The sequence below is a fragment of the Catharus ustulatus genome, chromosome 2 (genome assembly GCF_009819885.2).
Source record: "Catharus ustulatus isolate bCatUst1 chromosome 2, bCatUst1.pri.v2, whole genome shotgun sequence".
In the NCBI taxonomy this organism is placed as follows: domain Eukaryota; kingdom Metazoa; phylum Chordata; class Aves; order Passeriformes; family Turdidae; genus Catharus; species Catharus ustulatus.
This window is the reverse complement of record NC_046222.1, coordinates 52,093,274-52,114,996: the sequence shown is the minus strand read 5'-3', so window position 1 is coordinate 52,114,996 and position 21,723 is coordinate 52,093,274. Positions and strand designations below refer to the sequence as shown.

At 43.7% G+C, this 21,723-nt stretch overlaps 1 protein-coding gene across 2 annotated transcripts in view; it reads left to right on the top strand.

Annotated features, from left to right (window-relative positions):
* Nucleotides 1–21,723, top strand: part of SLC7A1 (solute carrier family 7 member 1) — a 40,741-nt gene that overhangs the window by 15,687 nt on the left and 3,331 nt on the right. For both annotated transcript variants that reach the window (XM_033087055.2, XM_042778979.1), the window contains exons 2-11: nucleotides 2,494–2,877; nucleotides 7,633–7,791; nucleotides 10,002–10,176; nucleotides 12,034–12,158; nucleotides 13,693–13,915; nucleotides 14,700–14,839; nucleotides 16,486–16,588; nucleotides 18,309–18,520; nucleotides 18,870–19,018; nucleotides 21,214–21,322. In XM_033087055.2, the coding sequence (XP_032942946.1) occupies nucleotides 2,494–2,877; nucleotides 7,633–7,791; nucleotides 10,002–10,176; nucleotides 12,034–12,158; nucleotides 13,693–13,915; nucleotides 14,700–14,839; nucleotides 16,486–16,588; nucleotides 18,309–18,520; nucleotides 18,870–19,018; nucleotides 21,214–21,322 (1,779 nt within the window). The remainder of the gene's footprint in view (nucleotides 1–2,493; nucleotides 2,878–7,632; nucleotides 7,792–10,001; nucleotides 10,177–12,033; nucleotides 12,159–13,692; nucleotides 13,916–14,699; nucleotides 14,840–16,485; nucleotides 16,589–18,308; nucleotides 18,521–18,869; nucleotides 19,019–21,213; nucleotides 21,323–21,723) is intronic.

The window sequence follows — 21,723 nt, the reverse complement described above, 5'->3', positions numbered from 1 at the left end:
ACTGCATCCTGCTAAACCAAAAGATTGTTCTCCTGAAAAAAAATCCCACTTGTCTTCATTGAAGGTCTCTTTGTCAAGCTACAGTGAATGTAATTGAAAGTGAAAGGTTGATTTTGTACCTGCTGTTTCAAAAGCAAAGAAAACGTGTAAGAGATTCTTAGGATGGTGATCAGTGGTCTGTGAGATGAATGACAGTGCTGTATGTGAGGGCCACAGATTATGGCTGCATTGCAGGCTCCCTGTTTATTACCTGCAGGCTGTAGGAAGTATTCCATTCACAACAGAGATGCTTGGACTTTTAGATGCTTTTTGGGATACGGGGAGTTGGTATCTTGATCTGGAGTTAAGTTAGAAGAGCACTGTCTGCTGGCATTAAGCCAGTTGGAGGATGTTGATCTTAATTTCCAGGTCTGCCATAATTAAATAGCCACTCTTCTAAGCAAATTATCCATAAAAAGTAGTTCTACTTTATTCTTGATGGCCATAATACAACTGTGAACACCTGTAGATAGGCCCAAGGGAGCTTCCAAATTAAATTACTTTGAAATATGTTTCTTCTGGGATACTCTTCTTCTGGATGATGTATAAACTTGAAATAATTTACTAGGTTCTTTTTTTAGTGAATAAATTGTATGTCCTCCTGCCCCCTAGGACCTTGCCAAGTTCTCACCCTGATCCTCCATCTCTGCACCAAGGGTCTGTTCCTGTCCTGGAGACGTTGCCCCTCACCAACCCTGTTTTTGCCAAGGAAGTGATTTCTCATGGTGTGTGCCTGTGACCAGGCAGGGAATTTGGGACGAGTAACTCCTTCATTTTCAGTGCGGAATTAAAACCACTGAGTTATGTTTGTTTCGCAGAATACCAGATTTTGTTAAGGTAGATGGCTGTGTAAAAAGTAAAAGGTCTACCATAATTGTTAGGTAGCATCCTAGAAAGCAACAGAATTCATAGGTTACTCCAGTGCCACAATCTTCTTGTCCATTTAACCCAGTTCAAAGTTTGTGACTGCTCTGTCCTGGCTTTAGGGAGGCAGGTAGTTGTCCAGCCAAAAGCAATCCTGGCTGACATGAATTTGGGTTAGGTTCAGGTGGAAAAGAGATTGAGTGAACAATCTGACATATGAATGCATTTAGATAAAGACTTAGGTCTATCTTCCTGCTGCAGGAAGAAGATAGTTTTCCTTCTCTGTAGGTGTTGGGAACTCCCATGGTTAATGAAATAAGATTTTTATAAGATTGGTCTGAACTCTGCCTTTCTTTATTTGTCTAAATCCATGTCTGCTGGGAGCATGTTTGAGAGCTGTTGGTGGGGTACACAGTGGGCCTTGTAAATCCTCAGCCCTGTTCCTGCAGTTGTAATTACTTTCTCATAGTAGGGGACTTTGTGTAAAGCCAAGAGAAAGAGATTTAAGCCAGGATTTATGACCAGTGTCTTGGAAAAGTGAAGAGGATTTTTGGTTTTGTAGTTGATGCGGTGGTGACAAAATTGAAGCATGGATTTAACAGTTACCTTGGTTAATTAACTTTCTTAGCATGTATTTTCCCATCTTTTGCACTAGGTTTTAGCTGGAACTGGTGAAGTACCAATCTCGCTGAACTGTACTGTATATTGCATTTAGGAGTATTTTTGCCCACACATTATCCTCATCATGGTATCGATGTCCATGTGCAATCTGTACTGCTGGAAAGTGTATGCCTCAATCCAACATTGCCTCCAAATAAAAGAACCTTTTTCCTTTTCCATAATTAATGAAGAAACATTTTTAAAGCCCTGTTGCTGAAGCCAAGCTTAATGATGCAGTATGGGTATCAGGGTGGGGCTATTGGAGCTAGAAGATGCAGGCTGAGATGGAAGATGAGGTTCATCCTTTTAAGCTGTGGCCACACAACCTGTAGATTTTTAGAGCAAAGCAGAGAGTCTAATGTCTGCACAGCACATCTTACAGAGGAGGTTGTCCTGGAGTAGCTGTTTCATCACGTTGGGATGTGTTATGTACACCCCTGCAACATCCTCAGGTTTAAATTCATCCCAGTAGTACAGGGTTTGTGCATTCCACAGGCTCTCTGCTATGTGAACCAAAGTGTGCTAAATGGGGCAATTGGGACATTTTTAAAGTACTGTATTGCCCAAAACAGGAAGACCACTCTGAAATCTGAAAGACAAAATTTGCATTTTTAGTTTGCCCACTTGTTTGTGAACTTAGTGACTGTGGAGCAGGGTGGGAGCTGGACTGGAGTGTCATTTCTCTCCTGGGATTGCACAAGGTTTGCAGCATGACTCAGAGTTGGAAACAGAAAATACTTTGGTGGCATTTAATTCCCCATGGTAGGTCTGGATAAAATTCCAAAGGAGACATTTCACCCTGTAAAAAGGTAGAAAATGGGAAGTTTCATTTGCTGAAATCTAACAGGGCTGTAACATTGTACCTGTGCAGTGATGCTGATGTAGGAGGGTGTTCTGGTCTGGATGATGATGGCAACATCTTTCTTGCAGGCCCAAACAGGAAGATGGAGTGTCAAAAAATTACAAATTTTGGAAACCAACTTCTTCGTCGGAAAAATGTGGACTGCACTCGAGAAGACAGTCGCCTCTCACGGTGCCTTAACACGTTTGACTTGGTGGCTCTGGGAGTGGGCAGCACTTTGGGTGCAGGTGTCTATGTACTGGCTGGAGCTGTGGCACGGGAAAACGCAGGACCTGCCATCGTTATCTCCTTCCTGATTGCCGCCTTGGCTTCAGTGCTGGCCGGACTCTGCTACGCGGAATTCGGTGCTCGAGTTCCTAAGACAGGATCAGCTTATCTCTACAGCTACGTGACTGTGGGTGAGCTGTGGGCCTTCATCACAGGGTGGAATCTAATCCTCTCCTATGTTATTGGTAAGTATGGTGGGTGTGCTGCGAAGACCCTAGCTTCAGTTCAAGGTGGCAGCCTGGCCTGTAAGGTCACGCTTGTTTGGGTGCCTGTGTTACTGTCACAAAATAGATGCTCCACTCTTGCACTCACCGAGGATTTCAGGACTCATCAGTGGGATGCGTTTCTGATGGCTTCTGCCACCTGGTGAGGTGAGTGGTGTGCTGCTGGCTGAGGGCTTATTGCTGCTGGGACTCCTTCTGAATCTCCGCCTCATGCCTCTGGCATCCCCTGGCTGCTGCACACTTGCTAGGGCACAAAGAGCGTCCTCTCTGCTGAGAAAGGAGTTGCTCACAGAAAGATGCTTTTATACAGAGCATCTGTACTCACAGCTGATCAAGATTAATTCTGGTCCCTTTAGGGTCTGTTTAAAGTATCTGGAGATAAGAGTTTTGTCTTGTGAATTGCTGCAGAATTAATCTTGAGATGATCTGCAGGTTCACAGTCTCTGGAAAATACAAACCAAATCCCTTCTAAGCCCTTGACTCCCACTAGGAGAGGCCCTGGATCAAGCTCAGAGCATGCGCTGTGCAACTCAGCTGATGCATTAAAACCAAGCCACACTTTGCTAATTAAGGATTTGTGTCTTTTCAAGCACATTTTGGGCAGGCTGCTTGTTATCACGCCTCTAAGGCTGCAACAGACTCACCAATTGAGACTGAGAGCTTGCTAGTTAAACTGAAAGCCAACTGTATGCTAAATTACTAAAGGGAGTTGGTTTTTTAAAATGCATTTTATGGGATTTGTAGGCATTACCTTGGAATTTAGTTTCCATGGTGCTTGGAGGGTAAGATCATATCAAGAACAACATAGTGGCGTAGCAGTTGCCTGTCTGAGATCATGCTGGCTTTCTTCTGTGTGTTACCTAAAATATTTTTCTCTTCTTCTCGTCCTTCTTTTAAAAGAAAAAAAAAGAGAAGATGTAAAGCCAGAGTCAATTAAACTCCTCTCCTTAAGAAATCAGAGTCCTGTAGCTATTTTGTGAATTACATTCACTGCAAGGAGTAGATAAAAATAATTTTTTAAAACGTAAGCATATAATTTCCTCCAGACTTCTACGATGGACTCTGCTTAGGCTACATGTAGAAAAATTGAACAGACTTCTTGGTAATTTTTCTTCTGTTCCAGAAAGGTAATGATAAATCGTCTCCTTCATGCCCTTCGTCTAGTTGGTTTTGGGGCTCTTCCTACCATGATACTGGACGACCAAAATGAGTGACATAGCTGTGGTTGCTGTCCCAAAACCTGATTCTGCAAATGTTCAATGAAAAATTTTGCCTACTGAATGTTCTACTCCGAGGATCTGGGCTCAGAGTGGTATTTCCGAGACTTTTTTTCCCCCTCTCATAATGGATTTTGAACAACTGCCTCAGTTCTTACTTCAGAGTTGATTGTTCACTATATTGTCATGCAGCAGAAAATTCAGTAAAAAATAAGTAGATACTACCCATGAATGTGTTCAAATACAGCTTCCTTACTTTTATTTTAGTCCCATGTCAAGAATGTGTATTTGCAAACTGTATTTCTCATAATTTGTGAGAAATGGTGGCTAAGGTGGAAAAACGTTGTGGGAAGATATGAGGTATAGGAGGTCTCTATCTTACCCAGCTTTTCTCTCAGAGCTAATTGTCCCTTTTGTGAGCAAGGACAACTCCCAGCAACTTCTGGGGTGTGGAGGAGAAAGATATGTTGGCTGCCACTGTAGGGCCCCAATCAACTTGCTCTATGAGACTTTTGAAAATGTTTATAATGATTCCTGTACTCTGGGTTAGGCACACCGGAGAAATACGGACCAGATATTCTCAAGAGGTCAAAAGAACACAGAAGTTCACTGGCAAACTTTCGAAAAATCAGAAAACTTTGGCTAAAGATGTAGTACAACATCTGATGAACATAAAATACTTCTCACAGCATTAATTTCGCTCATCCAACTTAGCAAACTTTAAACCCATTCCATATTAAGTTACTCAAAATGTTCTAAGAAGAGGGAATTAAAAGAAGGAGTGAAAGACAGAGAAGATATAGAAAAGCACACATAGCTGCACCAGCACCTGGGTTCCAGCAGTGTTCAGATACAAACTTTAAGGGAAAGATGCGCTGCACTCATGCTTAGCCTTAAAAACCCCTGGGCCTTTGTGGGCCCTCGCCCCAAGTGGGACTTCTGGTCATTTGACCACTCAGGAGCTGGGTTAGGCAGAGTGGAGCCCTACCCCTGGTCTGCCAGTGCAGGGCTGGAATAGAGGCTGGGGGGTGTGGGGACAGAGCACTGCCTCACCAGGGCAAAGCTTGACCTGCTCACTCTCACACAGACAGGCATCCCTAAATGTCTCAAAGCATCAGTCCTTCCAGTCTCTGACAGGCGCACACTGTGCTTCAGAGCCAGGGCTTGAGAGGGACAGAAAGCCACTTTTTATTCTTAATCTTGCTGAGAAAATGCCAAGCAGTGCGTTGAAAAAGTGCATCTCTAAGGGGCTTGACCAGCTTGGTGTTTTCATGCTGTAGTTCTCAAACATCAGCTCAGAAGTATTATGAGGGTGGAAAGAGAAATCCTGGGGTCCCAAGGATGGGTGACCAGTAGCTTTTAATTAATTGAAGTGACCTGAGTTGGAGGAAGGCTCGTGAGAAGTCTTGGCGGTGGATGATGAGAAAAAAATGGGCGTGATCAGTTATGGTCTAGAGAGAAGGAGAAAGATGTGCAGGACCAGGACCTTCTGTGAACTTTCTTCTGGGATGATGTGGTTTTGGGGAACTGTGCCGAATTGTGCAATGCATTTCAGGAACTAGAAACTGGTAGTGTGATGAGTAACAGCATCTCTGGTAAGCGGTTGCTGCTGGGCTTTCCTGGCACTTGGTGACCTCCTTGACCTTGGCTGTTCCTGCAGGGAGCCCAGCACCTGAGCTCTGCAGTTCTCCTGGGAGCTGTGTGCTGTAGGCAGGAGCCAAATCTGCTCTGGTGAGGCTATGCTGACCCAGAACTAGTAAATCCTCCTGAGCTGAATGTCTTTGCACTGTGCTTTCTAATAACAGCAAGAGATTATCCAGGTGTCTGCATTGTTGAAAGAATGTCAGATTCCCCTTGCTCCCTCAAGCCTGTTGGTTACAGAGAGTTCCGGATAAACGGCTGATAGATATGTGGAACTGGCATCCAAGCAGCTGGCATCTAATATAACACATGCAGGAGGGAACTGGGTGTTCCCGTCCTAGAATGTGAAATATTAGAGCTAGGACAAAAAAATAGCTCTAAAATAGTCTTTTTCCTCTTAACGTGCCAAAGCTAACCTGAAAAATTGTAATGTGGTATACGATAACTTTTGCAATTTCTTGAGATTAAATTGATGGCAGTGGTGTCCAAACTCTTTAAAGGTGTTCACACTGTGCGCTTTTCTGTCTTGGTGAACAGAAGAGTCTCCCAACAGGCCTGTTCTGCAGCTTAATTTTTATGCTGTTGCAAAGCTGGATTGGGCAGGTGAGTGTTCCCAGCTGTGCTGCAGGTGCTGCCCACCGCTGCTGCAGAGGATGTGGCTGTAGGTGAGCACAGACATTGTTTGAATACAGGATTGCAGGTGCTGGAGTTGGGACCTGAACACCCACTCACAGGTGAGTGTGGCAGCACAGACTGTTCTGGGTGGAAAGGGGCCCCTTATGGCATCCTCTGAGGAACAACTCTGCAAGCCAAAGCCAAGCCAAGCTCTTTTTTAAACTAGTTAATTATGTACAGAAATAATTATCATAGGCAGTTAGGTGCTGTTACATGCCGTATATGTACTGTATAAGACATTGGGAGTGTAACAGTAGCCACATTAACATAGCAGAAGTTGGCTTTTACGCAAACCCATTTATTTTACAAAATGCTGTCACTGTCTAGTGATAGCTCTTTGTTGTTGCTGTTTCAGTTCTCTAAAATGACTTTTATGACCCAGACACTGTGCCCAACTTGCTTGTCGTAAGACCCCAGGTTCAGTCCTCACCCCAGCAAGCTGCACATAGTTGGATGCACTCAAATGGAAACAGAAAGTGGTCCCAGAGGGCAAAGCCTGAGCACTTGCTGCAGGCAGGAGCTGTTCCACTTGCTGTGGTCACCACCAACATTCTGCAATAGGCTTACTTACGCTCTGATAACATGTAAATTGTATCTGAGTCTTCTTCCTGCTTGGATGCTCTAGCACTAGAGGTCGGAGCAGACCTGAGTGTTGCCAGAGGGCAGAGCTGGCCACAGGTGTGATCCAGGCTCTGGTGCTCCAGCATCGCACTGCTGGAGGGCAGCTGGATTCTCTAAGGTCTCTCTGCCTGGGCTGGAGCCACCTAACTGGGGCTGCCAGGGACTTCTGCCAGCATTACATTTGGATCTCTCTGGTAATAGAAATTACAAGGTTTGGAGGAAGGTCAGGCCATTAGGGATGGAAGGAAAAGGTCAGTCAGGGCAGTATCTAGAGAAAAGTTGAGGTTTGCAAAGAAGTCCCAGACTAAAAGGATTTTTCTCATCTTGTCAGCTCAACATGAGTCTGAGGCCCACCACCTGTGTGTGTTACCATCAGAGCAGATGCCAAGCATGAACCCAGGCTGTGGGCTGGGTATGGAGAGGAAAGGCTACTCCCAGCACCTGGGAGCACATGCAAGGTTGCTTTGAGACCCTCTGTATTGAGAATCTTACAAGACTCCCCCTGGTTTGGAACATGTGCCAGCCACAAAGGGTGATCTTTGTCCTTTCTGTCCTCTGGTAGGAACCTCAAGTGTGGCCAGAGCCTGGAGCGCGACATTTGATGAAATCATAGGGCAGCACATTGAAAAATTTTGTAAAAAATACATGACGATGGATGCTCCTGGAGTGCTAGCAAAATACCCAGACATCTTTGCTGTGGTGATAATCATCATCCTAACAGGTAAGGCCCTGGAGGTGTTTGTGGGTCTTGCACTTCCTTCTGTAATCTCATTGTTTGCTTTTGGAATGAGCTTGAAGTCCTGATTTATTTAGAACAACGTATTAAAGACTCTTTCTTTGCTACAAGTATTGGATTGACCTGTGTAGCTTCTGTGGAGTTAGCACAGGGTATAGCCTGTATGCAAGGTTTTTAATTAGAGGGGAGCATTCTCGGTATTTTTCTGAGCCACTTTTCAAACCTTTAATCAAATTTTATGTAAGGAGGAAAATAAAAGATGACTTTTTATCCTCAATCACAAATCCTATTACACAAGAATTTCATGGAGTTGGTCTATCAGCCTTACTTCCCCTTTGATAATCTGCCAATTTTTGATGCCTTGAGCCAGGAAAGGGAGGAAAAAAAAGAAAGAGGACTTGGTTAAAGTCTCGTGTACTACTGTTTCGGTTTTGGTTTTTTTTAATATATATGGGCTTCAATTTGCAGAAGTGAATACAGGACTCCAGAGAAATAAATGTGTCATAGACAGTCAGTGCCTCTTCTTTATTTTTTTTTTCCTGTAAAGATGCCAAGCCTTTGATCATAAATTGGAAAAGTTTTGACAACTTACAAGATCAAAATTCTTCTGAATGTTTACCTCTACTCCAACTGGATCTTGCAAAAGATTACCAAGTTTAGGTGAATTAAAAAAATAATGCTTCTCTACTCCTCTGTGGTTTCCAGCAGGCAGAAGCTGCAGTGTCATACTAGCAAGGTTATCCTGACATTTCCCACTCTGACTGGAATGGCCTTCTCACAGTGTGAGCTGTGCTCGTGGAGACAGGCTTCATAAGCAAGGGATGCTTTGGCATTTGGGTTTGTGTTTGAATCTAGGACTGCATCGAGAGGTGCTGAAGCCAATAGCAGCCCTCTGTTTTCAGGATTACATCTGAATGGGAGAGATTTTCCTCTTTGTTCATTTGTATGTAGTATGAATTGCTCTCATTTCAAATCAGAATATGGTCTTTCACCTGAGATACAATTTACAAAATTTAGAACTCCTTACTTCTGCACTGCGGAGGTGTAAAATTATAAAGGTTACTTTGTAATGAGGTGGCTTCATGCTCCTGCGTGAAGCAAATTCCGTGGATTTTAATAAAAAAGGCTTAATAAAAAATTTAAATATTGTTTAAAAATAAAAAAAGAATACTTTCTAAAAAAAAGCTGCTGAAAGAGCAGCTTTAGTCCCAAATACTTCACCACATGTCTATTTCTGCTTGCACTGTCTTGAGCTTTAGCTTTCTACAAAGTACCTTAAAAGTTTTTGTGGGCTGGTACACAACACTCCTCTGACGTGGCTGTCTCATTTTATTTCCTGTTTTAAAAGAAGGAAAGATGAGTACACAGAATGCTTCTCTCTCATTGAAGTCCCTTGGAGCAGCAGTAAAAAAACACTGTGTTGTGCTTCTCTTCTCCCTCAGGCCCCTGTGAAGTTTTTTTTACTTCTCCTTCAGCCTTAGATTTGAGTTAAAAGTTTCAGTTCTTAAAAATGAGACACCTGAAGAAGAAGTTAGGAGAGCTTGTCTACCTGAGAAGCTAAGCCATGCCTCAGTGTGATTCTGTTTGCCAAGGCCTGTAGCCATGCTCTTCTTCAGATAGGTGATCTTAAGACCAAGTTGAAATTCTGCTCTCACTGTACTTGCTGGCAAAGCTTTTGCTGATTTAAGTGAGAGAAGGATTCCCAAGGTGCCACCTTCTTCTTTGTCTTTAGCTCTAGAAGTAGCTACTAGAGGTAGAGTCCTCCTGGATTTGGTCCCAGCTCATATTTCCCCATTTCTAAGGAAAGCTGAGTGTTGTTCATAACTTCTGCATTTGGCCAAGACCGCTAAGACAATGTTCCTTCATTGAAAACCACCTATTGTGCTTTCTCCAGGTCTCTGTATGGAGTTTGAGGCTGTGGGAGTAGTTGAGGTGTATTAGCAAAGCACTTTACCAGGGACACAGTCTACATGGGTGTGCTGGGTGGGAAGGTGTGTCATTCTGGAGCAGTAATGTCTGAGCTGCAGTCCTCATCCTACTTCTGGATGAGTTAATCTTGAGCTACTTGGCTTTGTGAAGAAACAAGGTGTAATAATTTGGGCAGAGCACAGCATGAACACAGTTGAGCTATGTCTGTGAGTCCCCAGCACCTGCTGCTGCTGTAAAATGCCTGACCTATGCCATTTTTTTCCCAGGCCTTTTAGCTTTTGGCGTGAAAGAATCTGCCCTGGTGAACAAAGTGTTCACCTGCATCAATGTCCTTGTCCTTGGATTTGTCGTGATCTCCGGCTTTGTGAAAGGAACTGGTAAAAACTGGAACCTGACTGAACAGGACATTTACAACATCAGCCATAGCATTTTCAAAGACAAGTAGGTTGGATGTTTTCTGTTCATCTCAGAAGCTGGGGCATTTTCAAAAGCAAGTTTAAATGGGGGGGTTGTGGACTGAGTTAGAAAAGCAGTGAATGGGATGGCTGCTTCCTTTGCCAGATATCTCGGAGGCAAAGCTGTCTTTGGTGTATGTTTGCTGAAAGCAGGCTGTGCTGATGGGCTGAAAGGACTAGGAGCAGGCCGTGTCCTGCTCCAGGACTGATCATTTCTAGCCTTATAACTAATGTAGCATCCAAAGTTGAGAGAAAAGAGCTCTTTAGGTAGTGTCCTGCTCCAGTCTACACCAGGCTGGCTCTGGTGCCTGTCCAAGTATAGCTGTGTACTTTCTCTGAATACTTAAATAATATCCTTGAGGCATTGTTATACCTTATAGAGACTTTGTCCCACATGCCTCAATAAAATGAAGGCAAATTGCAGATTATTTTAATGCATTGCTGCAAGCATATCATAAGTCTGTTTTTAATGACAATTTGCTGCTTGGCCAAAATTCTCTCATCCTACTCAAGATCAAAACTAAGGAGCTTACAGGGCTTACCAGTAAGACAAAGCTAATAATTTTTGCTTGAGGCTGTACCACTCTGAGTAAGGACCTTCAAATATCTCCACATATATCAGCTCATTCGTGGCTTGCTACCTAAACCCTTTATGATGGCCTGTAAGGAAGTGCAGTTGGGCAAAATCTTCATAAAAGATTTATAAATGTTTTGTGGGTCAGCTTTATCTTGTGTAAAAGCCACTTCTTGAGCCTCTTCAAAATTCAACCTACTGCAAACAAATTGTTTCTATAGGACAGGTCCCTTCTCCTTCCTTCCTGCTATTCGTATGCAAGGAGCAGTTACAGCAAGAGTTTTGAAGTATGAGTGCAGCTCTTTGACCTGTAGGACTTACTATTTTTGTAAAATCTGTCTGGGGTTTGCTTTATCATTATTTCCAGAGTAATCCACATTTGGGTTGTGCTATTTCTGTAGGCCAGTTTTCATTTAAGCCTCAGCAGAGCTTCTTTGAGAGAGTTCAGATGCTTATATGTGAGAACACTTGCAGATTTGGGATTTACTTTAGTTTAACTGCCTTAATTCATCTTTACAAAGGCTTTTCACTGAAAAAGTGACCTAAGTCACTTGAACTGAAGGATATGCTTGTTATATGTCACTCAACACAAGGCACATGGATCTGGGGTCGCAATCCAGAGTGCACTGGGATCAGCCTGTGTTTGTCTGTTGATTTAAATGAACTTTGGATAAGGCTCAGCAAAGCCTTTGGTGCATTGAAGATGCAGGCTCTACTTCTCTCTCACAGTTACAGTCATGGTTTGAGTATGAGCTTGGCACAAGGAATTTGGAAGTTGAGAATGGAAGATGGGGTGGATTTTAAACAATCATGGAACCCTGCATTCCTCTCTTATGTCTACTCACCTACCTTTTATCTGAGTCCATCTGAAGTAAAAAGTGGATGATTCACATATTTCTCAGTCTTCAGCTTTTCAAAAGCTTGTGTTTAAATGAATATACATATCTACACACATGCAGTTATGTTAGCAGAGGATTTTTAATATTTGTGCTATTTTATCCATGTCTTAGCCAAGACATTTTAATCCACCCCACAAAACAGGTGGTGGGAGCAAACCATGAACCATTCTTATTCCATGCCTTCCCCAGGCTGTTGCAGGCCAGTCCAAAGCCCAACAGTGGGTAGGGCTTAGCATTTTGCCTGGTATTTGTATACTGGCATATGAAAGGGAGAGCCTGCTTCTTCAGACTTTGAGTTTGGATTTTTTTTAGTAGCTTTGTGACTCCCAGCTAGGCAGGACCACTTCTAACCCCATGCCATGCCTTTCAGTCAAACACAGGAAAAAAAGCTCTACGGTGTTGGAGGGTTTATGCCCTACGGATGGAAAGGAGTCCTCTCAGGGGCAGCCACCTGTTTTTATGCTTTTGTGGGATTTGACTGTATTGCTACTACAGGTAAGAGGGAAGATGTCTTCATTCTGGTTATGAACACGGCTGTTGGTAGATTGACCTTGAGTAACATTGCAGAGCACAGATAATAGGGAATTCAGGACACTGCACTTGTCGTCCCTCTGAACCTCAGCTCAAAATATGCTTTTGGTTCAGCTGCTCCTAATAGTGAAAGTCTTGAATTTGTTCAAGTCCCTGAGTGCTGACTTCTAGCTGCTGTGGCACACCAATAAACTGTATAACCACAAGCTTCCTCCCTTTACCTGCAGGGCCTAAACCTGTTGATGGTCAGTGATTACACTAACCAGGTCAGCCTCCACAGAAAACGTGTCCAAGTTTACCTGCTAGGCAAACAGGAAAGGGCCAGGTTCACATGCCTGCTATGAGTTTGAGCCTCTAACTGCAGATGCTACTTTAATCAACAGGCTATTCTGGAAGAGAGTTCTTCAGTCCTTCAGCTGAAGAAGCTCTGATAGCTTGCAGTATTTTAAAGATCTAGTGAAAGAGGAAGCCTCTGGGAAAGAAACTGCACCCTAGAGCTGTGCCTCAGAATCAGGAGCTTTTACCTGTAAAGGTTAAGAGGTCTCATTTTGAGAGAGAAGCCGATCAGCATAGTCATATTTCTGGTGGCTAAGATGAATCTTAATTCCCTGAAGAAAGGATTATCCTTAATTTCACATTTGGCAAGAATGGTTGGAGCAGAGGGAGAAGGGAATCATCACAAAGAGATAAAGCATTACTGTGTCAAACAAGGAGTTGAGGAAGTGTTGGTTCCATTACTCCAACCAGCCCTGGGGCCTCTCCTTGTGGAAGAAACATTCTTCTGCTTTTGACTTGTAGGTGTATGAATGTGTTTATCAGTTCATCCTGCTGAAATGCTGCATCTCAGGAGCTCTTGCTTTCAGACCAGTTTTCTAGCACTAGGAAAGCACAAATCTGTTCTATGCCTGTATTTTGAGGAATTTTAGTTTTTTACATACATTTTTTCCTACCTGGTTGTTGAAAATTTTCCATAAAAATTAGAGGGGGTCCTTTTGTTAAGAGGCATTTTCAAAGATCCATATGACTTTCAGGCATTCTGCTTTTCTCTGGAAATGGGCATCTATGGTGCCATGATTATGGTGTATTCTGGTGGAGATGTTACAAAAATGGTCATCCATGGATTTTTGCTACAACTGCACAATAATTCCCATCGTCTGTGATCATTGAAGTCTTCTTGGATCTGCACCATCAGTAAGATAGAAGGAGTAGGATAGAAGGATGATCTTTTTTGGGGAAAGGACTATTTTTAATCCAGGTTGTTTCTGTGCCTGAGTGTACAAGGCTTCCACAAATGTGTGTCAGAAGTGACAGGAACAGCAGAAATGGGAGCAAACAGGCTGTGGTATCCCAAGTGGATGGAGCAGGCCATCAGCAGCATTATGGTCAGAGAACACCTCTGCCCACAAAACCTTTGAAAGCCCCAGCCACCATGCCTGCCCTAGGTTGGGATAAAGCTCTTGCTTGTCATTTAGCTGATATTTAAATTCCTTTCTTCTAGGTGAGGAGGTAAAAAACCCTCAAAAGGCCATTCCTATTGGCATTGTGGCATCTCTTCTCATCTGCTTTGTGGCTTATTTTGGCGTGTCGGCTGCCCTGACACTCATGATGCCTTACTACCAGCTGGATACCAATAGCCCTTTACCCAATGCCTTTAAATATGTGGGTTGGGATGGAGCCAATTACGCAGTGGCTGTTGGTTCCTTGTGTGCACTTTCTACAAGGTAAGAGACTGCTCTTCATTTTTGCATCTTTCAAGGCAAACATGTACCTCCACCTCCTTTAAGAAATGGAGCGGAGACCAGGGATGAAATTCAGAGCTACTGACCTCAAAAGAACCAAGATTTCACCCTGCGGTAGGTACCAGAGGAGCGGGTGACCAGTATCACTTCAGAAACTCCCATCTTAGCAGAAGACCCAGCAGGTGCATCTCAGGAATATAAATCCGGATTGAGTGACTAAGTCATGGAGGCAGCTATGCAATGCAGGCATGGTTTGGGTGCAAGACATCCTGACCTGCTGAGTGGAGAGCAGACTTGTGTCAGGTATTACAGGGTGCATCTTCAGGAGTGCATGGGGCTTACCATATCCAGGGCCATCTGTCTGCAGGTTACCTGCAGGACAGCCATCTGGATGTGAGGCAGGGCAGGCTGGAAGCAGAACATGTCACCTCCTGAACTTGGAAGGCCTATTTCAAATCAGCTTAGACATACTCAATTAGGTGAGCAACTTGCAGAGGCTCACGGAAGTTACAGCTCTTTTACTACCTGAAAGTCACACTGGTTTTATGCCCCATGGCTAAATATAGCTATCCAAAATCATAGAGCTGCACCTCAGTTACCAGCTATCAGTAACATGGGTGTTCAGAGGGAGCCCTGGAAGGAGAAGCTGAAGTGAATGAAAGCCACCTGTTCTATAGTTACACTGCCATAAACTTGCTTTCACTTGCGTGCCTTTGCTCAGCAGGAGATGATGTAAGTAGATTATTTCTCCTTCCTGTGTCCATAGTCTCCTTGGATCCATGTTTCCAATGCCTCGAATAATTTATGCTATGGCAGAAGATGGACTTCTGTTTAAATTTTTGGCTAGAGTCAATGAGAAGAGAAAAACTCCCTTAATTGCAACAGTGACATCAGGAGCTACTGCAGGTAGGATCAAAAGACTTGCATGAATCTGTGGAAAGGAGACATAAGCTCATCTTCAGGGCAGATAAGTCTGCCTGACTCTAGCCCACTTACTAATTGGATACATTGCAGAATACAAAATCCCAGGGGGTGTCCTGGATTTCCAGGGCATGCCCTGGAGAGACTGGGTGAGCATGAGCTGTGTGCATGTCCCTCTTTCTCAGAGCTCTTTGCTGCCATCCTGTCTCATGCCAGGAATTACCTTTATCTGCTCTGCCAGCCTTAAAAGTAATTAACACCCTGCAAGGTAGCAGCCAGTGGTGCCCCAGCATCCTTGTGGCTGTTGGCCTAGCTTGGCTGAAGACACTGCTTACCTGTGGGTAGCAGCTCTGCAGAAGATGCCAGAGCAGCCGGAGACAGGCAGATGGCCCCTGTGGCATGGCATTTATTAATCAGTTAGTCACAGCTGGCAGCCATCCTGTTCTCCTCTTCCTTCTCCTGGCCCCCCAGAAATAAGGGAATTAAGCCTCGCAGAGAGCATGGATGAGCAGCTTACCCTGTTCTTGCAGCCGCCTCCTGCCTCATGATGCTTGGCAAAAAGGAGAGCTTTGTTGCTTCCTCTTTGCCTTCTGCTGCAAATGCAGGATGAGCCATGGGTACAAGAATGTGCCACCTTTGGTGGGGAGTTACTGCCAGACTGCTGCTTTGGGTTCTGAGCTCCTGTGAAAGGGCTCAGCTCCTGCTGCTGGATTCACAGAGTCTCCTCACAGCTTCCTTCTTCTGCACCTTCCTCTTCAGGTATTCTTGGTCCAGAACATGGTGGGGTAGGAAAAAGAGAAAAATAAAATAAAATTTTAAAAAAGCTTTGTGGTCTCATCCAAATGTTCCGTAGTGCCTATGACTAAAACCCACACGAAGCTGGAGGAACAGCATTTGCCACCTGAGTTTGAAGGTTGGGCTTGTTGTTGGGCTCCAGGTTGTGCATTAAGGCTGGGCTGGGCTCTGAGGTCCCTACTTTCATGTCACTGTTTGTGTCACCTGATGTCTGACTGTGTGCCTTTTATCCACTTATTTGCCCTTTGAAAGCCCTATACAAAGTCCTGTACAAGCAGGGTTACCTGTACAAGCAGGGTAATCCCTAAGGAATGGCAGCCTTTTTCTGGAAATCCTTGTGATGACACCTGCTACTTCAAGATGCCCTCTTTGATGCTTGGTCCCATTGCATGCACAAGCCTGATTTCACCCCAGCTGAGCTGAGACACCAGGGCAGGGTGCTACCCGTCCTCTATTCCCTCTAGCTATTTCCAGGAGATAACTGTGATTTTAGGAGTGCTGCAGGTCCACTGGGGGACTAACAATGAATTTGTGGCTTAAACCCCTGCTTTTTGTTGGCAGTTGGGTGAACATAGCTGTATGAGACAAACAGGCTGGAATTTTCTGTAGTAAATGTTTCCTATTGTTTCAGCTAGTGAGGCTGGGACAGCCTGTGGAGTCTTAGGGTGTTCATGCACCAAGGCCTGCCTCTCTTGTCTTGGGACATCTTGAACTCCCCTACCAAGTCCTGAGCAAGAGTCATATGTGTGCTGCATCATTATTAACACTCCTGAGATGTGCATGTTCTGCTGTGTTGCTGATTTTTTCTTCTTTCTTACCTTCCTCTCCTCCTACAGCTGTTATGGCCTTTCTTTTTGACTTGAAAGATCTTGTGGACCTCATGTCCATCGGGACCCTCCTGGCTTACTCCTTGGTAGCAGCCTGTGTGTTGGTACTGAGGTAAGAATGTTGAAGCTTTATCTCTTCTGGCCCACAGAGAGAATTCCACACAGCAGTCAGATGCCCTCATAGTTTCTGTGGGCACATCTCCAGCTATGGGCATGTGAAGAGCTTGTTTCTTTAAACTCATGGAGGATTGTTAGCTGGATCTACAGGGAGGTCCTCTGAACTTGGTTAACCCTTGTTCTGTGCCAGTCCTGCTGTGGTCAACTCTAAATGTCCCAGGAGATATGCCAAGGGGTAGGGAGGAAGGGTGTGTGATCCTGGATGCCTGCCTTGTCCCCACTCTTGTCCCCAGTGAGGATACCATTTCAGGTTGTCCTCCTTTTGAAAGGGGATTTGAGATGAAGTCTAGCAGCAAGAAAAGAACTGAGCGTGTGTTTGCAGGACCAGTGTGTCATTTAGAAATGCTGAGCTCCCACAGCTTCCCAAACCTAAACTAAAAATCTTGGATCTTCAGTGCTTGGCACCTTACAGACAACAGGACTCAATTAATGAAAAAAATAAAAGCCTGAGGATCATGTTACTGAAAAATAACTTTTTGTGTTGAATTGCTTACTTAGAATCAGATGGAGGCTTTCACAGCAGTTGCACTGAACTAAGAACAGTCTTGCAATAGGTGAAGGGCCAGTGCTGTTCTGTAGTACCATTGCTGTGTGTTTGTGCTCTCCTCCCTGCCCCTGACCAATTCTTGCCGATTTGCCTTGTCCATCTTAAGTTTCCTGATTTCCCAACCTACTCTTTTCCTCAGAGCTAGAAATGGCTTTATAATTTGTTTTTGCAAGCTGCTGTACCTATTGCATGACATTTCCACCATCATGGGTTGGCAGAGCTGACAGCCTGTTTTGTATTGACCTGGGCAGCTGATTTGTCTGCCCCTTGACTGCTTAATGATGCAGCAGCTGAATGGTTTCCAAAGCTCTAAACTCCTGCCACTAGTTTCTTGCTGTGGCTGACCCCAAGATTTCACTGCATTTCACGATTCTCAGTGTTTAACAGATGCCTCATTGTGCACACATCCCCACAGGAACAGTTTTAAGGTGGCTTGCAAAGTGGGCCAGTCCTTTAGTCAGACTTGTGGCTGAGTAACTTGACAAGACCTTCTGTAACAGAGAGCTGAGGCTGGAAGAGTGTTTATTTATGGATCCACATGGTTGTGTGTCACAGCCCTGTTGAATGTACTCTCCAGACATGCAACAACTGTTCTTGCTTCAGCTCTTCCTTCTCTATGTGGCGGCAGACAAACTGGCAGAAGAGCCTGGGGTGGAGGAGTATGGGGCACCCAGGGATGTTGCTGCAGGCTGTAATAGCTGCAGAGCTGTTAGCTCAACCACCTCTGTGCCAAAATGCAAGAGCTGAACTGCCACAGATAATGCAGTGGCCTGGTTATGACCATCAATCTGTCCCTCTACTGTTTCCTTCTCTTCTCACCCAGTCATTATTGGTGATATGGATGACAGGGTTCATGAAAGGGAGCACTGTCCACTTTAAAACTCTTATATTACAACCAAGCTGTAGGTGATAAGACCTCTGCTTACATCATGTTGACATCATTCCTCTAATTTCCCCTTCAAGCAGAAGGGTATAGATGTGACATGGGCTTATTCTGATGCTGTAAGGTCTGGCATGCAGCCATGACTGTGTGTGTGGCTTTTAAATGAGTGGTACCTTCATTTATAGGCCAAACTAACAGGCTCTTTGTGTCATTTCCTTTTCCTAGGTACCAGCCAGAGCAGCCTAATTTGGCATACCAGATGGCTAGGTCGACAGAGGAGACAGATAACAACGAGTCTGTGAGTACCAGTGAGTCACAGGCTGGGTTTCTACCAGAGGAAGAGGAGAAAATTTCCCTCAAAGCCATACTGTGTTCCACAGATTCAGATCCTTCCAAATTCTCTGGTTCGGTGGTGAATGTCTCAACCTTCATCATTGGTAAGTACTGGGCAGTGTGTCTCTGGGGCAGTGAGTCAGCTGGCAGGGCTTTGTACTCATCATGGTGGGAAAACTCACCTCCTTCATGTGATTTTGATGAGCTCTTGTAATGGCCAGAATAACTGAAGGTTAAATGATTAAATTTCTGACTTAAAAAGAAATCCATAGATGGAAGTGTGTGGGGGTGTATAGTGGGAAAGGCGTATCTGTTATGGTAAGGGTTTTTGTGAGTCACTGTTTTGTTTGTGAGCTTTCAGATTCCGCTTTGCCTGCTTATGATTTGTTCTTGGGTTTTCCCTGTATCTAAAAAAACAAAAAAAAATCAGTAACCTTTGGTGTCTGTTCACAGGTTTCCTTATTGTGGGTATCTGTATCCTGACTTCCCTTGAGCCAAACATTCTGATAAACACTGTAGAGATTATTGCCGCCATCCTTGTTGTCACTATCATCTTCATTATACGGAAACAGCCTGAAAGCAAAACCAAACTCTCCTTTAAGGTGAATGTCCTGGGACATGTAGCTAGAAAAGAGATGTCTGGGAGGTGGTTGGAGGAGGAAGTGCGTGTGCCTGTATCAGAAGGGGGTCGCTGGCCAAATGGATGTGCATAGAATATAAGCACAATGTGAACTTTTGTATCCAGGAGAAGCTGGAAAGGCTGAACCTGCTGCAGAGGTGTGGCTGGAAGGGAAAGGCAGGACCCTGCTTTTGAAAGCAGATGGTTATAGGATAGGAAAGAGACAGAGACTGGAGGAAAGGGGATGGTTGTGAAGGGTCACATCATATCATGGATACAAAAGGAGAAAGAACACAAGAAGTATACTTGTTTGTGAAGATCTAAGACTCTAAAAAAGTGCTCTCTCATGTCCTCCTTAGTCCCCATGGAGGCTAAAGGATGACTGTTCTCTCTTAAACAGCCTTAAGTATGATGAACTCTGTTGTTTTCCTGCTCTCTCCGAGCACATCATCCTTTCTATATTAAACAAGCACTGGGATATGTTTTTTCTCCCAGTGTAATCCTACAAATCATGCTTTATCATACTGATTTCAGGTAGTTCCCCAATTTATTAAACTAATTTTGGATTATAATTCCATCCTCTAACTTCCACTGCTTTCATTTTGATTACTCTTCAGTTAAAGTTCTTCATTAAAATCACAGATTTTAATAACTTGAAACAACCAGCGTTTTCCAAGGTTGTGTTTGCAGCTCATTTTGGGGTTACGGTCCCAAAGGTAGAAACAGAAATGTCCAGGAGAAGAAAACTTAGGCACTTAGGAACTAACATCTAGATCTTATTTTCTGAACATGCTTCTGAAGGAGCTCTGTTCACCTTTCACTCAAGGATATTTCACTTCTCTTTTTTTCCCCTCAGCCACTACCCTGTAAGAAAAAAGAAAATTATACCTGTCACAACTAAATCTGTAATCATAAAATCGTAGAATCATTTAGGTTGGAAAAGACCTTTAAGATCAAGTCCAACCATTAGCCCAGCACTGCCAAGTCCACCTCTAAACCACGTCCCTCAGTGCCACATCTACATGTCTTTTAAACACCTCCAGGTATGATGACTACACCACTTCCCTGAGGAGCCTGTTCCAATGCTTGACAACCTTGTTACTTATCTCCTTGCTGTTCTTTGGGCATTTTCAACCTGACTGTGATTTTTCTCCAAAATCACTCTGGAAATCCAAGGCTGACTTGCTTGTTTCCCAGTTGTTTTTCTGTATTTTTTAATACAGAATTAATTTTTCTCCCTTCTCCAGTCTTCAGAGACTTTACCAGTCTACCAAGCTCTTGGAGTTGCTTATTTAATAGTTCAGAGATCATGTCTGCAATCTCTGGGTACATAACTCACCCACCTAGGGAAATTTTATTTTCTCTACTGACTTGACAAAGCCAAATTTAGAAAAACATTATTCTTTTCTGATTTGTGTGCCTATCCTCTTCGTCTAATGATGTGAGCAACTACTTTACATAAATATTTTTGGCAAAGCTTAAATCAAAAAAGGCCCACATTTCAGCCTGTTTGTTTTTGTAAATCTCCTTTTCCCTTAGGAGTGAAGTTTGCTTTTCACTTTATTCCACTATATTCAGAAACTTTTCTATTATTATAATTGGCCTTGTTTGATTTTATATTTGCAGTGCTATTATTTGTATTCTTATTTTTGCATTTTACATTTTGCTGTCTCATTCTTCTTTGATTCTCAGACCACTAAGGCATTCGTGGTACAGCTATAGTCATTCGTCTCTTGCATTATTTGTTGTTTTTCTTTGCTTTGGGATAATTTGCTCTCTATTGCGTCATTGCCTTGGTACCTGATGGATGAAGTTCCTCAGGTCCCTCGTCTGACATTTCCCTTACCTTCATCTCTTGGTCTCCAATAGGTGCTTGTCAACAGTCCTTGGTTTTTACTCTTCTTTCCTTTGCCCTACAAGTATTTAGTATTGCCACTAAAATTTGCCTCTTGTCTCCTTCTACACCACAAAACAAATTTTTAAAACAGGTGAACAGCATTGTTCATATTCCCCTCCTATGGTGATCTGATGTCCTTTTTGGTTTAACCTTGCCTTTTCTCAGATCTGGCAGCTGAAGAGTTGGTAACAGCCATCATTTCCCATTTACAAGGGATGTGATGTTCTTTCCTGCTCGATAATCATGCTCATAGATGTAACATATTCCTCGTTCTTTTTCAGGTACCTTTTTTGCCCTTTCTTCCTGTTGGGAGTATTTTTGTGAATGTTTACCTCATGCTGCAGCTAGACGCAGGCACATGGATTCGGTTTGCAATCTGGATGCTCATAGGTGAGTTTTAAGTGAAAAATGCTATGTTCAAAGTTACTAGATTTTGTTAACCATAAATTTACTGTAGCATTCCAGGGAGGGATGCTCTCTTATCATCCTTGGTCAACCCTGCTGACTTGACTGAAGCCATTTAGCCAGCTTGTAACAAGCTTTGCTTCAAATTCAAGGGTCTTGAAGTCTTTGTGTGGACAAAATAACAACCCATGAACCCTCTTATGGGTCTTGCTGCCAACAAGAAACCATAGAGCATTTCTTGTTGGCTGGCCTTGTGCTACTGTCCAGTTGGTGGTGCTTGTGCTTCTGGAGCTGAAGAAGCTGAGCTGCATTGCAAGATGCTCCCAGCAACCATGTAGATAAGGCTGAATTGTCTGAAATGCTCAAATCAGGATACCTTTGGGGCT